The sequence below is a fragment of the Cricetulus griseus genome, chromosome X (assembly GCF_003668045.3).
Source record: "Cricetulus griseus strain 17A/GY chromosome X, alternate assembly CriGri-PICRH-1.0, whole genome shotgun sequence".
NCBI classification, from domain to species: Eukaryota; Metazoa; Chordata; class Mammalia; order Rodentia; family Cricetidae; genus Cricetulus; species Cricetulus griseus.
The window spans coordinates 17,843,352-17,859,405 of NC_048604.1; the positions used below are offsets into that span (position 1 = coordinate 17,843,352).

A 16,054-nucleotide genomic window follows, 5' to 3' on the forward strand; every position below is an offset into this window, starting at 1 on the left:
GAGGGAGGAGTCCAGCAGGGCGTGTCGAGAGAGGGAGTGCTGCGCGCTCCGTGCGGGCCCCCTAGGAAGTGGATTTGGCCCGCTCCGGATCCAACCCAGCTTCCAGGTTTTCTCCCGGCCCGGCCCTGCGTGCTCCCGCCTGTCTAGGGCTCCCCCCCTCCGTGCCCGCCCCCTCCCTCCCTAGGGCCGCCCCGCTTGGCCAAGTTTGCGGAGCCTCGCTGCGCGAGCCGGGCCAGTCAATCAGCCGCAGAGCTGAGAAGGGCACAACCGTGCGGCCGAGGGCAGGGAGCAGAGCCGAGCTGGGTGAGCGGAGCAGCGCCGGGTAGCCGGAGCCCCGCGCCAGCGATCACCCGCCGACGCCGCCCACACTCTGCTCTCCTGCGACGCCTGCCACCTTCCCTTCCTTCCCTGAGCCCCTCCACCCCTAGCCAGCTGGCCCGGGATCGGTAGCCTTCGGAGCTCCGAGGGTCACCGATCCTCGCCTTAGTTCTCTTGGGTCCCGTGCCCATTCCACGCCTTTTTCCTTGTACTCCACCCCAGCCGGGCGCCTGGCACCGGGGACCGTTGCCTGACGCGAGGCCCAGCTCCACTTTTCGCCCGCGTCTCCTCCTCTTGCCCTCCTCCTCCTCCTCCTCTGCTACCAACTCCAACTCCTCGGTTCTCGCTCCGCTCGCTCGTGAGTCCTTGACTCTGCGCCTCTCCGCCCGCCCCGCAGCACCGCTTCCCATCCGGTCTCATTCTGTCCCCCAAAGGTGGGAGCGCGTCCGCTCGGGTCCGCACCATGGCACGGTTAGGTTTGCTCGCGCTTCTCTGCACCCTGGCCGCGCTCAGTGCCTCGCTGCTGGCTGCGGAGCTCAAGTCGAAAAGTTGCTCGGAAGTGCGACGTCTCTACGTGTCCAAAGGCTTCAACAAGAACGATGCCCCACTCTATGAGATCAACGGTAGGTGGGAATCCTCTCCCCATTACCGAGCGGTGGGCACCCCGGGAAAGGGGCGGCCCCCCACGCCGCACCAGGTAGCCGAGAGGGAGAAACCGGCAGGCGGGAGCCAGCTTCGGCGGGGAGCGGGCACCGCGAGTGGAGGGGAGCCGCCGATTTGTTCAGTGCCACTCCGGTACTCTGTCCCCCCCTCCCCCCGGTCCCGGCAAGACACTAAAGACTCCCCTGGCCCCCAAAGTGCGTGGCATGGGCTCTCTTGCCTTTTCCGGGTTGAATTCCTTACTGGGCTCCCCGCTTTGTTGTGTGGGTGACGACGAGGCCGAGTGGGGGTGGGGTGGGGGAACCTCCTGGAGTTTGCAGATTCCTTGGGGCGCAAAACGTGCGACTTGAATGAGTAGTCCATTGACGGTCTCTTAAAACCCCTTTCCCCGTCTCCCACTGCTGCCACGCTTCAGTTTTTAGGATCTGCAAAGGCTTTGGAAGTCACCTTAAAAAGGGAACGACCCCCTTTACTCCCCGCTCTTCCAAATCCTGACTTTTGGGAAGTCTCCAGCTTTCCGGAAGGTGTTGGATAAGAAGGGCATTTCCCTCCCTTTTCTCTTTTCTCACCTCATTTTAAGGGTTAATTGCACTTTCAATTACAGACCTTTGAAAGGACTGATTACAGGAAACCCGAATCTCAGTTTGGAGATGGTTATGCAAATGAAGATGGCTTTGCCTCTGAAAAAGTTCACCGGATTTCAGCACTGGGGGGGTGCGTGGGGTACTTGGGGAAGCCCTCCTGGAGCTTTGGCGGGGCAACACCACGGTACGCCCTCCTCTCCTGGTCGCAAGGTCTCGAGGCCCGCGGGTGGCAGTGCCTGGGCGAGTCCTTCCCTGTTGTACTAGATTTTCGCAGCTGCCAACTGTTGCGCACAGCCCTGCCGGCTGGCGCCCGAAGCGGCGCAGGTAGCTTGTTCACCCTAGGGGCTCAGAAAGAGCCACGAATCTAACTGGCTGTTGGCCAGCTTAACCTAACGGAGGAGTTAGAGATTCGAGCCCCGAAGGCCAAACCTCCATTCCGAACCTTTCATGGAAGTGTGCAGAGTGCCCCTTTGCCTCACTGTACTGGTTGTCCGGGTGGGGCAGGCAGGGGGCCAGCAGCCAGCGAAGGAAATACTGTAATTTTAACCAGGCGCTTCCAAAGGCTTAGGGGAGACTTGGGGGTCGTCTTTTGGAAGGGCTATAAATAACCTTGGAGATTAAGTGCAGTCATCAATTACATCTAAATTACAAAAGTAATTGAGGGAAGTTGCTGGGCACTGTGAGAGTGTAACCGGCCTCCGTCTAGAAATAGAACTGAAGAAATTGTTGGTAGTAGCCCAGGCGTCCACTGCACCTTGGCAGTTGACAAGTAACTCACACGCTACTGATGAAAGACCATTTGCCCTTCAGCCGCCTGTCTTTTTGGGAGCTCAAGTATGTCCTCCCAGACTCATGATTTTATTGGTTGTAGCGCTCTGAAAAGCCCCCTTTCTTTTCCCTCTTCCTCCTGCCCTGCCAGTAAAAGAGGACTGAGCCAACGGTTGCTGAAGCTTGGGGGCTCTGCAGGTCAGACCTGGGGTCTTTGTGCCTTGCACAGTTTGGGCCTGGGTGCTTCAGAGATGATTGCCGTGAAGGTTACAGTTGTCATTCCCACGTTCTGAAGGGAGGCATGCAGCTATGCACTTACTGGGAAAGTGGCAAGTTTCCGTCTGGCCACGCAGACAATATGTGCCTTTGAGATGGACTAGAAGCATTTCGGGAGCGGGCTAAGAAATCGCCCTCCCCAGTTTCTTCAGGTTTGTTGTGTGCAGTCTCTAGAGATGTCAGGGTATTTCCCCCACCCGGCATCTGAATGGAAAAGGAAGGTGGAAAGGTGTTCAAGGACACTAGGTGTTCCCTTGGATTGTCATCAGCCCTGGAAAACACCTGAGGTACCTGTTTTCATAAACGTCTATCTGGACCCCCACCCCCAAAAAGATGGGGGAGTTATTAGTGACCAGCAGCAGGAAATGGAAGCTAATGTGCTCACACCCAAAACATTTTATTCTTTTTGTCTTGTCCTTCACCTCCCTCCCAGGGCTGCTGCTTTTATTCCCCCTTTTGAATGACCTACTGGACCGCATTCTCCTGAGGAACAAAGGAAGTGCCTTTTTAGCTGGGATCCTTGGAAGACCACCAAGGACTTTAGCTCATGCAGTGCAATTTCGCACCACTTTCAACAATAACAAAAATGCATGACTGAATGGCTCAAAAATGTGGAGTGTTAGAGGCATTCATTTGAGTCTAGGACACTGTCACAACACAGACAGACCCAAGCAAATACCTTTAGACGGCCCGTATAGAAATGGGGTAATCTTTACCATTGCCCTGGCCTCTGCAGTTGCGCACATTAGCCTCCTCTTGTGTGGACTTTCCTCAGATAATTTTGGCCATTTGGGGAGGCAGTTGTGGGGAAGTCAATGTAATGACTTGGGTTCAGCCTAGTTCCAAATGAATTAGATGCCAAGTGCCTTACTTGGGAGAAGTATCTCCTTTCTTCAAAGCCAGAGATGATTTTATAGGCAAAGTGTTGGCAGTGTCTGGGTAACTAGTTCATTGACCCCTGGGCTAATTAAAGTTTTATTTGGAAAGAATAGTGAGGCTTGAATCTAGGATATGTATGTGCTAGGTAAGTGCTCTACCACTGAGATACCACACCCCCCTTCTTGAAGTTCTTGATGGCCTTGCACTTGGCCTTCTAGAGGTCTGAACAGACATTGAGAAGAAGCCATGTCCAGAAGGACTCTCTGTTATAGATCATAGTTGGGACGATCTGATCTTGATGTGTTCCCAAGGGTGTCAGAGAATAAAAGTACATCATACTGCCAGGGTTTCCAAGTGAGGTTTTGTGTTGTCCATGTGCTTGACTCCAATACTTTTCATATAATGGCCAGTCCAGATGCTATGACAAAAAGCATCTGAAATAGCTTTCATTGACCACATTTTTGGAGTGCCTGCTATATGAAGTATTCTGGGCTTAGCATCACAGAGGCAACAAGAATGGCAGGAAATTCAGCTCCCCTCAAAAAAAAAACCCCACCTTGCCTTGTAGTAGGGAGATAAGCCATTCACACATACTTTGAATGCGCTAAGAAGTATTATAAGTACCATGTAAGTGAGATGAGAAATGTGAGCTTGGGGTGAGTGGTAAAAGCATGTGCTTAACATGTACCGGGACCTAGGTTCAACCCTCAGTACTAAAATAGACAAACACACACACACACACACACACACACACACACACACACACACACACGAGTATTACATAACTAATGATAGTTAATGTGAGTATAAAATAATACACTATCTAAAATTCTATTTTCATTAGGATATGCAACAACTAGCAGTTTATTAATAGCCTGCTGGAATTCTTTTAAAAGAGTAGCATTTGGTTAGAAATAGTATTAGACTTGTAAAAGGTCCCTTTTCCCAGTGACATAGAATCATACCAAGGAGAACTTTGTGCTGGTCACTGTGATCTTGGAGTCTTTGTTTCCTGCTCCTTTATCTTGAGAAAAGCACCTGTGAGCATGCACCTACACTTGAAAATGCTTGCATGACTATCAGAGGATTCTGGGAATTACTCATGCTGTGGTGAGACACAGTGGGGAAGGGAAGAAGAGAGAGATTGAGATTTTGTTGTAAATTAGACAAGATATGTTTTCATGGTTTGTGTTTTCCCTCTTCTTGCTGGGTTGGGTTTTTGTTGCTATTGCTTGAAACAGGGTCTGACAATGTAATCTTGTCTATTCTGGAACTCACTATGTAGACCAGGCTGGTCTTGAACGTACAGAGATCTGGCCGCCTCTGCCTCCCAAGTGCTGGGGTTAAAAGTGTGCCCCATCGTGCCTAGCTTGGGTTGGATTTTGTTATCGAATTTGTGATTTCTTCATCTATTGGCATCATCACTTTTGCTCCCTGTGTTTCATGTGAGAGGGGCTTCCTGAGCGCCGGGACCCATCTCAGTATTAAACTGTCTTCCGGGTGTGCTCAGAAAAGAATTTAGTAGCGGTTCTGGCTTATGCAGTTGAATCTCTTTTAGAATGTATAAATATAAAATATTTGATTCAGCATAATTACTATTTTCCTTTTTTATTTGATTCACATCAGGTTGCATGCAATTTGAGGATTAGCTGGAGACTAGATTGAGGAAGGGAAAAGGGAGCTTTCTCTTTTCTGAACATCACTGTTAATCAGAATCAGTTCAAACTGTCTTTCTCTGGCTCCCAGTAACATTGACTGTTTTATGTAGCAAAATGTTTGTTCCTAGATATGCTCCCAAAGACACATTTTGGACTTACAATAGCTATTGTGTACTTTCTCTGGGCTCAGCCTCATACCAAGGACTTTGTCTCATTTAAAGGCCTCAACTGTCATATGCAGCCCAAATTATCACCTCTAATTTACTCACAGAAACTGAGATGGGAAGGGCTTAAGAAATGCATTCATGGGGCTGGAGAGATGGACAGTTTAACAGTTGAGAGCCCTGGTTGCTCCTGCAAAAGACCTGGGTTCCATTCCAAGCACCCACATAGGGCCTTACTGCCATCTGCAACTCTGGTCCCAGGGGATCTGATGCCCTCTTCTGGCCTCTGAGGCACCATGCATGCACCTAGAACACGGACATGCAGGCAAAATACATAAAAGAAAATAAGGTGATTAAATAAAAAATTTCAGAGTTCTACAGATAGTGAGTAGTGAGTGGCAGAGGTAGGAATGGAACCCAGGTCTCCTAGAGCCAGATTAATATCTGCACTACTTTGTGCAGATGATAAGATAGGAATGTCCATTCTCTAGTCCCCTGGGGGCTTTATATATGTAAGATAGGCAGCATTGCCCTCACTCTGCAGTAGAGAAGATCTAGTCACATCTTCAACAGGCAAAGTGCCAGACCCACATATAGACAGTATAGAGTGCATAGAAAAAGGGAGAATAAACATTTTCTGGACCGTGGGGGCAATGAGGGTTCATAAGGAGGGAAATGGCATGACTTAAGTCATTTTAGAAAGATAATTAACAACACTTTGCAGTTAAAAGAGTTGGTGGGGCAAGAGATATAAAGGTGGGAAGGTTGTTTAAATAGTTAACTGATGTAGCTGCCATTTCTTCCCATTGTGATCTGACTGTTGTCACTTACTTTGATGGAGTCACTCTTCTGCATTGAGCTTCAGTGGCTTCAGTATCTTAAGTCGCTGCCGACCTCTCCAGGGTTCTGTGCCCTCTTATTCCTAATTTCCCACTGGAACCACAACTCTGCACAGAATTGCTTTGTGCTCTGGTAAACTGCTTGCACAGCCACATTGTGTCATCTCTCCTCAACCAGAAGCCACTCACAGGCAAATACCTCAACTCCACCTGGTGTTCTCTGTCCAACAGTAATGAGTAATGGTCAGCGTTAAAAAAATGACGGAGTGGTTCATGCATATGGACCTATGGCACCAGTGATGCAATGGCATTATACTTTTATAGCATATAACAATCCCATTGGTTTCTTGTACTCCCAGGGATCTTGGACCTAAACACTTGAAAGTGGGAAAAAAGTAAATTTCCATATGTTGATGGAAACTGGAGAGAAGTTTTATGATTTGAGGGAGTAAATGTCATTATTAAACTAACCAGTGAGCAATTATAGGCTTTTACATTGTTTCACATTTGTTTATTTATTTGTGTGTGTATGTAGCAGTGCCTGGGAGTCAGAGATGGGGTGCTTGTCGGGTGTGCTTCTGAATGTTAGGACAGCTTGGGAGTGAATGTTGGTTCTCTTCTACCTCCATTCCGGCTCCAGGATTGAACTGATGGTCAGGCAGGCACCTATATCTGGTGAGCTATCTCACCGGGGCCTCTTCAGAATTCTGTTTTTCTTTATGTCTTGAGATACACTTAAGAAACAGACAATGGAGGTGGTTATGATTCTGGACACTTAGAGGAGTACATTAGCATCTTAGCTTCTGAGTATCAAGCTTGTTCAGTGTACATGAGTTTGTTTTTTTAACCAAAAAGTAAACACAAACCCCTTAAGTTTTGTCTTTACGAAGTATAACGACACAGGTGTAAGAGGATCTGAATATTTTATACAAATAAGCAGATACATTAAAATGTGAACAGGTAAGAGCTAGCATTTCCAACTGCACTTGGTTAAACATCTGTTGCTTACTAGAGAGAACATGAAAGTGCAGAAAATTCATGAAGCGATTCCATCCTGGAGGTAATTTGAAATATTATATTTAAGTTCTGATGCATTTAATTTAGCAATCTGGTGGGGGAAAAAAATCAAAGAGACCCATCAGCCAGGTATTTGGCTTTTGAAAAAGAAGCTAACAAATGTTCGGAATTAGGGGAAAAGTGGAATGGAAGAGTTAAAAAAGTCAGCAACCTGCAGGAAGCCTGGAAACTATGTAAAAACATCTTATTGGAAGCCCAGATAAATGTGTGCCAGACATCAAAAAGACCAGCTGCTTGGGGGAAGGAGAGAGAGGGAGAGAGAGAGAGAGAGAGAGAGAGAGAGAGAGAGAGAGAGAGAGAGAGAGGAGAAAGCCCGTCATGACTAGCTGGCAGAGTGCAAGAAGCTATTTCTCTCACAAAATAGTCTAGGTCGGAAGTCCACAGGTATGGTATGGTGAGAGAGGCACAAACTAGAAATGAAGGGGAACAAAATGAAATCGAAGGGAAACCTTGAGGTAGATTGAAAAATTCCTCCATGTTGCCATGATGGTGAAAAGGATAGGCGGAGTCCAACTTTTCAGAGGAAAGGCAGTATGGTTTCTTTAAAGGGATATCATGTCTGATGAATCACCCAGAGTTCCTTGCCAGGAAAAAAAATCATGTGAGGGCTGGATGTGTAGTTCAGTGACAGAACACATGCTTAGCATGCACGGGGCTCTGGGTTCCATCGCCAGTATTAATCAGTCAAGCATTTAATCCATCAGTCAATAAAAACATGTGGACACAGGGAAACAGACACACATAATTTAGGTTTAAAAAAAGTTAGGCAGTGGGATACTGGGGCCAAGAATAGTCACAAATTCTATTTACTTTGGGATAGGTAGGGATGGTGGTTTATTAAAGATGGGAAGTTAATTGAGGGAGAAAAAGCAAGTCTAGTGCCCTAAAAGTACATGGAGAGGACCTACCTACTTAGACTGAGTAGTTCTAGCCTAATTCTGTGACATATTTGTGGCCTGATAGTTTTGGTGAGGTTTTTCTTTCTTTGAAAAGCAAAGGGGTTGGGGGTGGTATTAGACTGTAAAATTTGAATGCAGAATTAGATTAGTGGTTGTCAGTTCTCATTGTACTATAGCATCACTTAGGGGAGATTTTAAAGCACTGATGACTAGGTACTAACAACAAAATCTTCCCTGAGTTCAGCTTGGTCATGGCTGGCTGGCTTGTGCACTCTTTCTGTCACTACTCATGAGTGGTGGCTCCAGCCTTCTTTTTACTTTACTTTTTGTTTTGAGAAAGGTTGTCACTAACTTGCCCTGGCTGGTCTTGAACTCAGTCTGTAGCTGAAGCAGGCCTTGAACTTCGAGTGCTCCTGTGGCAGCAGTAGCGACTAGAATTTCAGGTCTGTGCCAACAAGCTTGGCTGATTTTATGTGTGTGTGTGTGTGTGTGTGTGTGTGTGTGTGTGTGTGTGTGTGTACATTTTCTTGTTTTCTGGGGGGTTGTGAGACTGGGTTTCTCTCTGTAGCCATGGCTGCTCTGGAACTTGATTGTAGACCAGGTTGCCATCAAACTCACAGAGATCCTCCTGCCTCTGTCTCCAAAGTGCTGGGATTAAGGGTGTGCAGAATTGATGGGCCAACATCTTTTCAGTGATTATATGCAGTTGAAAACCATTGCCATTGATGATGTCCTAAGGTCCATCCCATCTCTGAATTTCTGTGATCCTGAGGTTCTGGACTTTTCAATGAAATCAGCACAGGTAAAAGCTTTCATTGTGACACTATCAATACTTGCTTTACTTTTCACTAATCTGGGGTTAAGGGGGTTGCCTGTTGAAGTTATGGAGAGATATTTTAAATTCAGGGTACAAGCACAAACCACAACCATTGACTTTTTGCAAGTAGAGACATAGGAACACTGAAAGTGCTTTGGAGAGAATTAGGGTGAATCCAGCCCTCTTGTCATGTATTGATTAAATGTCAGTGTGGTTGGTGATATTTCTTCCCTTTCTCTTTATTGGTAAAAGTACCCCAAATCTCTTTATTCCCAACTTTAATGTCCTCTTTGCCCCGTGCTTATTCTCTCCATGTATCTTATCAAGAAATAGAAGTACAGCAAATCCCTGGGCTTCTCCCCGGCACAACCATCGAGAACACAGCTGAGAATGTGGGAAGTGGTGGAAAAGCTAAATGATGGCAACAGCTGTCAGAAGGTCTATGCATTCTGCTTGGAGAACAGGCCTTCAGAACTTTTATCATCAGCAATCATTGAGTAGAGCAGCATGGTAGGCTCTGGAGATCCCAAGAGGTGTAAAACTGGAATCAAGCCTTTGAGTTACATCTGAATTATTAGGTTGATAGATTGGGTAGATGGCATTTGTAGAGAAGATAAAGGATTTGGTTATCTGCTTTCCTAGCCTTTAACTGATGAGTCGTTGCAAGTGTACTGGCTGGGAGGTAGAGGGAGTCACAAAAAGGGATTTTGGGGAAACCTAAAACTTGACATCAGACCAAAGTGAAGTAAGTGCCTAGTGTGAAACTGGGTGAGTAACCAAAAGCTGGATCTACACACAACTGATATCGGGCCTTTTAGGATAGGGTGAATGCCCTGTTTGTTTTCAAGATTTATTGCTATTGTTTTAAATTATGTGTATGTGTGTTCCTGTGAACATTGTGTAGTTGCTTGCAGAGGCTCGGGGTGACAGTTCCCTCATGGAGAAAGCTGGAGGATGATGGAAAACAAACTCCTGTCCTGCAGGAGCAGTGTGCACTCTTAACTGCTCAGCTTAAATGTCGAGCCATCTTTCCAGCCTGTCCCCCACTTTACCCTTGAGGGAGCTAGAGTATATCAGGACAGGAGCCTTTGTGTCTGTCATATTCTGAGATGAAAGTTCAGAAAGTACATTTCAGAGAGTTCCATTGGCAGTACTGGGAAAGCGAATGAAAACTCTCATGGCAGTGGCGTGGGAGGGGGCATTCTGTTACTTTATACTTCTGCCTGTTTAGAATACCCAGTGTCCCAAGAGTGCTGAAACAGTGAGTGAACTAATATGGCTCTTTGTCTCCATCCCTTCCCCATCTCCCTCCTCCCTCCCCACTTGTCCTCTCCCTTTCTCAACCGGATCTGTTTATTGTAGTCCAGGTTGCCCTGACCTTGCCATCCTCCTGTCTCAGCTTCCCCAGTGCTGCAGTTAATTACAGCTGTGTACACCAACTTGCCTGGCTCATTTTGTGTTTGTATTTGAAAAAGAAGAAAATAGGTTAAAGAGCAGGCGATACAGCTCAGTGGCAGAGTGCTTAGCCAGCATGTGCAAGGCCCGGGGTTTCATCTCCACCACGAAAATAAGTTAAAGACTGTATATTATTAATTTAGTGGCTTATTCACTTGAGAGAGTTTGGCTTATGATTTTCTTCTTCTCCAACTTCTCTTCTAAGCCCTCTAAGACATCCATGTTGGATGAATTGCCTCCTGTGCCCAGTTTGGGAAACTGACATTCTGACCTAAAGTCACGGGAGACAAGAAAACTGGCTTAGTTAGGGTTGACAGGTTTAAATATTTGAATATTGGTTTCTCTTTTAAACATTTACCAAACTTAAGTAAATGTATAATGATAAAAAATGTTACAAGTTAAGGATACTTTTTTTTGTTTTTCAAGACAGGGTTTCTCTGTATTGTTTTGGAGCCTATCCTGGCACTCGTTATGGAGACCAGGCTGGCCTCAAACTCACAGAGATCCACCTGCCTCTGCCTCCTGAGTGCTGGGATTAAAGGGGTGCGCCACCACTGCCCGGCTAGGATACTAGTTTCTTAACTCTGTAGTTATTGGAACCTTTAAAATAGAAAGCCCCCTTTGTCCCGTTAGGCCTGATCAGAAAGATCAGACCCATGGGCTCCAATTCTTGTCATACTAGGTGGCCCAGTGGTAGGTCTTTGAGACATGTTTTCTGGTTTAGGAATTACTAAAATTTTATATTTAGTTTAAGGAAAAATTATTTTGGTGATTCTGACGGTGGTACCCCAAGGCCATGTGCATAATTCTGAGGCAAAGGCATTGTGTCATTGAGTTCAGCCCTCATTCTAGGAACTGACATTTCTATTCAACATGTACCATTGTCTGAATGTCTTTGTCTTCTAGAACCCAAGTTCATATGTTGCTATCCTAACACTCCACATGCTCATGGTGTCAGGAGGCAGGGTTTCCAGAGGGAGGTGAACCTTTTGGAATGGGGTTAGTGTCCCTTTCTTTTAAAAGAGGCCTCAGAAATATCCCTTGAGCATGTGTTCCATGAAATTAACAGTGAGAAACCTGCCATGTGTGAACTAGGAAGTGGGCCCTCACCAGACACCAAGCATGCCAGGACCTTCATCTTGGACTTCTTAGCTTCCTGGTGGTGCGAAATCCATTTTTGCTGTTTATAAGCCACCCAGTCTACTTTATTGCAGCTACATAGACCTTGGTGTCTAAAAGAAACCAGGAAAAGCCAAGTGTCTTTTTGTTCCCCGCACCTCAAATGTGGTGCTATTCTTTGGTTTGCTCTGGGGCGAGAGAGCACAGCATTTCTTGTGGTTTGCTTTAATCCCAGGAGACTTCTCGCATTGTCTGCTCTTCTGGGCTTGCAGATATCCTTTTAGAAGCTCCTCCTGTCTTTGTTCCTTCCTATCAGGTGTTCATTTCTGTCCTCTTCCCCAGGTCCTCATCTCTCCTTCAGAACAGCCATTCTTTTCATACCAGCCCCGTTCACAGCTCCTTCTGTCAATTTCATCTCCTTGCAAGCCTCTTACAAATCCTGGCTTCATTTTGAACTGCCCAGCTTGTGTCTCCAGGAGTGGCTGGAAGTGGTTGCTTTTGCACTGTAGAGCTTCCCTTCATTCCCCCAAGCGCTTGGTGTTGGCATCCCAGCAAGCTTGAAAGCCTGGCATAGTTTTTTCCTCCCTTACTTATTGTTTCTATTCTCTCACACATTTGTCTCCATTGAGTGTTCAGTCTGGTGTTGAGTTCAGAGACAAAAACAAAGCACCCTGTCCTTGCAAACAGCAATGTAAAGCATGTGGTTAGTAGCTACCACTTGCAATGGTCCACTCTGAGTGGGAGTGTCATTTTTCTTGGCAGTCACTTCACAGAAGTCCTTTATTTTATTTATTTATTTTTTTGTGTGTGCCAGAATAGGCAGTCATTACATTCTTTACAATTTATAGTGGAATTATTATCTACTATTGTCAAATTGCTTTAATTATATAATGTTTCCCTGTGCTAAGACTTTTATAAAAGGAAAACAAGACCACTTCTCACCAGTGTGTCTTTACAAATAGTCCTTCACAGTTGCCCCGTCTCCAGGGAAGTCAATGGGTTCATGGAAAGATCTCTCTTTTTGTTGGCATTCCCAGAGATGGAGGGGTTGAAATGAGTTCATTTTAAATGGAACTTGAATGAAATGTGCCCCCCCCCAGCTTGCCATGTGGTTGATGTTTGGCCTTGTTTACCTTCAGTTTGGTACTGTCTTTGCTGTCTTGGCTCTGCTGCTTCAGGTCCACTAAGCCTGATGCCCTTGAGAGTCTGTTCTCATGGGAGATCAGGTAATTGATCATTAAGCCGTCTGGCACTCTGAGGCCACATTCTCATATTCAGGCACAGAGGCAAAAGAAAGAGAAAAACTTTCCAATGTAAATGTCTGTGTCCATTTTCTTTTGGTTTGAACAAAGATTTCAGGGACTGGCTTGGATGTGTTTTTGCTTAGATGGTCTTTTATGGTATTTACCTCTGGGCCATGTTTTTTAGATGTGTCAAGAACCTGCCCTCTTGCAATCTCAAACACTGCCACACTGACCCTGGTGCCTAGCACCTCTTGCTTGAATTTATTAGTGGTTTATCACCAGTGTCCTAGCTTTTAACACAGCAGCCAGTGTGATCCTATTTTCTTTTCTTTTTTGGGGGGTGGGGTGTGGGGTTCGAGACAGAGTTTCTCTGTGGCGTTGGAGGAGGCTGTCCTGGATATCCTGGAACTCGCTCTTGTAGACCAGCCTGGTCTTGAACTCAGAGAGATCCGCCTGCCTCTGCCTCCTGAGTACTGGGATTAAAGGCGTGCGCCACCAACGCCCGGCTACGATCCTAGTTTCTTACTAACCCAGGTCACATTACTTTTCTGCTCAAAAGGCTCTACTGGGAGACAGTGAGATGGCTTTCAGGTAACAGCACTTTATACCAAGCCTGATGACTTAAGTTCCATCCCTGGGACCACATGGTAGGAGGAGAGTACCAAGTCTCAAACATAGTCCTCTGACTTCCACTTGTGCACCATGGCATACACAACGTCATCAACTACATAAAGCAAAAGCAAATCAAGTCAAATAAAGGTTCTAGTAGCTCCCCATGCCACCATAGGAAAAATCAGCTTCAGAAGTCCCTTTCTTCTGTGACACCCCTGCCTCTACTCTAGTCACACTGTCTTCCCTTCCTCAAGGCATAGTTGGGCCTTTGCATGTCCCATTCTAGGCCCACACACAGGCTAGGTAAGTAATGTACCACAGGGTTCCACCCCCAGACTTTGTACTTCTTATTCTCAGTGCCTAGAATAGCCTGTAGCCAGAATTTAGCTCACCCCCTCACAAGTTTCAGGGCTTTGATCACTTATTGCTTCACTAGAGAAGCTTTTCTTGATTTGTATATAAAATAGGAAAACACCCCCTCGCCTCCCATACACCACAAGCACACATTTGGTCACGCTCCCTCTCAGCTTTTTTTTTTTCCCCCGCACCATCACCATCCAACGTTGGGGTAGGGAACTTGGCCTCTTTGGTCACTCCCTAGCACTCATTGTCTTTGATACATTGCCTGGCACTCAGTATGTGTTGAATGAAGGCATAGATGAGCATTCTCTGCAAATGAGCTGCCCAGGAGAAAGCTTGTGGTGGGTATGAGACCATATATACATCTTAACCTTTTTGTTTTTTCTAAAAAGGGCTAACCAGGCTGAGGGTTCCATCACTATTGAGTTGGCAGGCGCTGAGATAAAAGTAGGGACGAAGAGAGAATTGAGCATGAAACGTCACACTCTCGAAGCTCTTGGACCACCAAGGATCAGAGCGAAAGACTTTCTGAATACTTCAGACCCGTGAGCCTATTTTCTAGGAGCCGCGCTTTTACATCATCACAAGCTACCTGCCACACCATCCAGTGTACAAAGCATTTGTGTTTCTGGCAGTGAGTCCTGAGGCCAGTTGTAGAATGCTTATCAGAACAGTGCAGAGGTTACGGACCTGTTATCAAGACTTAAAAGAAACACTTTTTTTTTTTTCCTGGCGATACACTGTAAACTTCTTTATAGACACTTGTTGAGCTTGCATGGGTACTAGAAAATAAAACAAAGTTAAGTCTTGGGGTCACTTTTCCATTGTGCTCTGGAGAGGAACCAGGGTATAAACACCAAAGCCTTCAAGTGTTTGTGAAGAGGCAGTGTCCACTGTCATCCCATGGTGATGAGTGGCTCAGAATGATGTTCTTTAGTCCAGTAATGATTGTTACAGTACAACCCTGGCTCAGCAAAATATGGATGGAGTTTTGCTGTCAGTTGGTAACTTTCCTCTTTAAGCCTTTTATTAGTGGTGACCTGCTGTGCAGGTTGCCTCCAGGAGGAGAGGAGGACCCTGGCCCCTGGCCCAAAGAGCAAGTGCAGAAGCTGGTCCCAGAGATTAGGATGGAAACAAATGCAACCCAAGTGATAAGTGGAGCACTTGCCATGACACAATGGGAAGCCTCGTGACACTACTCAGACTGGGCTTTTTCTCAAGTACCATTTCAAGAGGTTTTACTTTTGAATTTTATTTTATTTCATTTCTCTCTCTCTTTTATTTCTTCTTCTATGCTTAAGATTAAGGGGACTCACATATGCAACAATATGTGGTCTATGTTTTTCCGAAAATTGTAAATGATTATTGTGCATAAAATCCATCCTTACTTGTTGATTTCTTCACAAATTCAAAGTCTCGAGGACCTGGTACCATGTATATAGACAGCAGCTTGTATGCAGGTTTACTTAAGAGTCACATGAGTAGCCTTGAGATAACATCTCTGGCAACATTTCCTGGTTAAAAGCAAATGTTTTGGGCTATCTGCTCTTCCCCAACTCTCCTGTTTCCAAGAGCTGACCACAGTGACATGACAAAGGCTGAAGGTCCAAGCTCTCCAATTGATGCAGAACCCCGCCTGCATAGTAATAAATTGGATATACCAGTTTGTATTCTGAGGGACAAGTCTTTGCTTCATGATGACAATTAGGGTCTACCCTGTTTTCAGTACAAATTCAAATGTGATTATGGTCTGTGCCCTATTTAAAATATTGCTATTATTTTGAAGTAATTTGTCCAAATCAATACACAAGTGTTTTGTTTCTTATAATTGAATCTTTGAGATGGTTTTTGAGTTATGAAGGACTCATGATGTAGGGTAAGCTGTGGGAGTTCATGAGCAAAGCAAACCTTATCTAACTTGAGTTTAGATGAAGGGATTCATTATGTTTCTTTTGTTTTTGTTCGGTTTTGAGTCAGGATCTCCCTATGGGGCTCTAGCTGGCCTGGAATTCACTGTGTAGCTCTGGCTGGCCTCAAACTCAAAGATCCACCTGCCCTGATCCCAAGCAGGGGCATTAATGATGTGTGCTACTGCGCCAGGCTTCTTTTTATTTTATGACATGTTTAGTTGTTTGTTTTTAAAAAGAAAACCTTTATTTACTTATTTTTGTTTTTCAGAGCAGGGTTTCTCTGTGTAGCTTTGGAACCTGTCCTGGAACTCACTCTGTAGACCAGGCACACCTCGAACTCACAGAGATCCACCTGCCTCTGCCTCCCGAGTGCTGGGATTAAAGGCGTGGACCACCACTGCCCAGTGAAAACCGT

General features: G+C 45.9%; 1 protein-coding gene across 1 annotated transcript in view; it reads left to right on the forward strand.

The window, feature by feature from the left end:
- The first annotated feature begins 781 nt into the window (after window positions 1–781).
- Window positions 782–16,054, forward strand: part of Gpc4 (glypican 4) — a 113,897-nt gene continuing 98,624 nt past the window's right edge. The window contains exon 1 of the mRNA XM_027432091.2: window positions 782–941. Within this exon, the coding sequence (XP_027287892.1) occupies window positions 782–941 (160 nt within the window). The remainder of the gene's footprint in view (window positions 942–16,054) is intronic.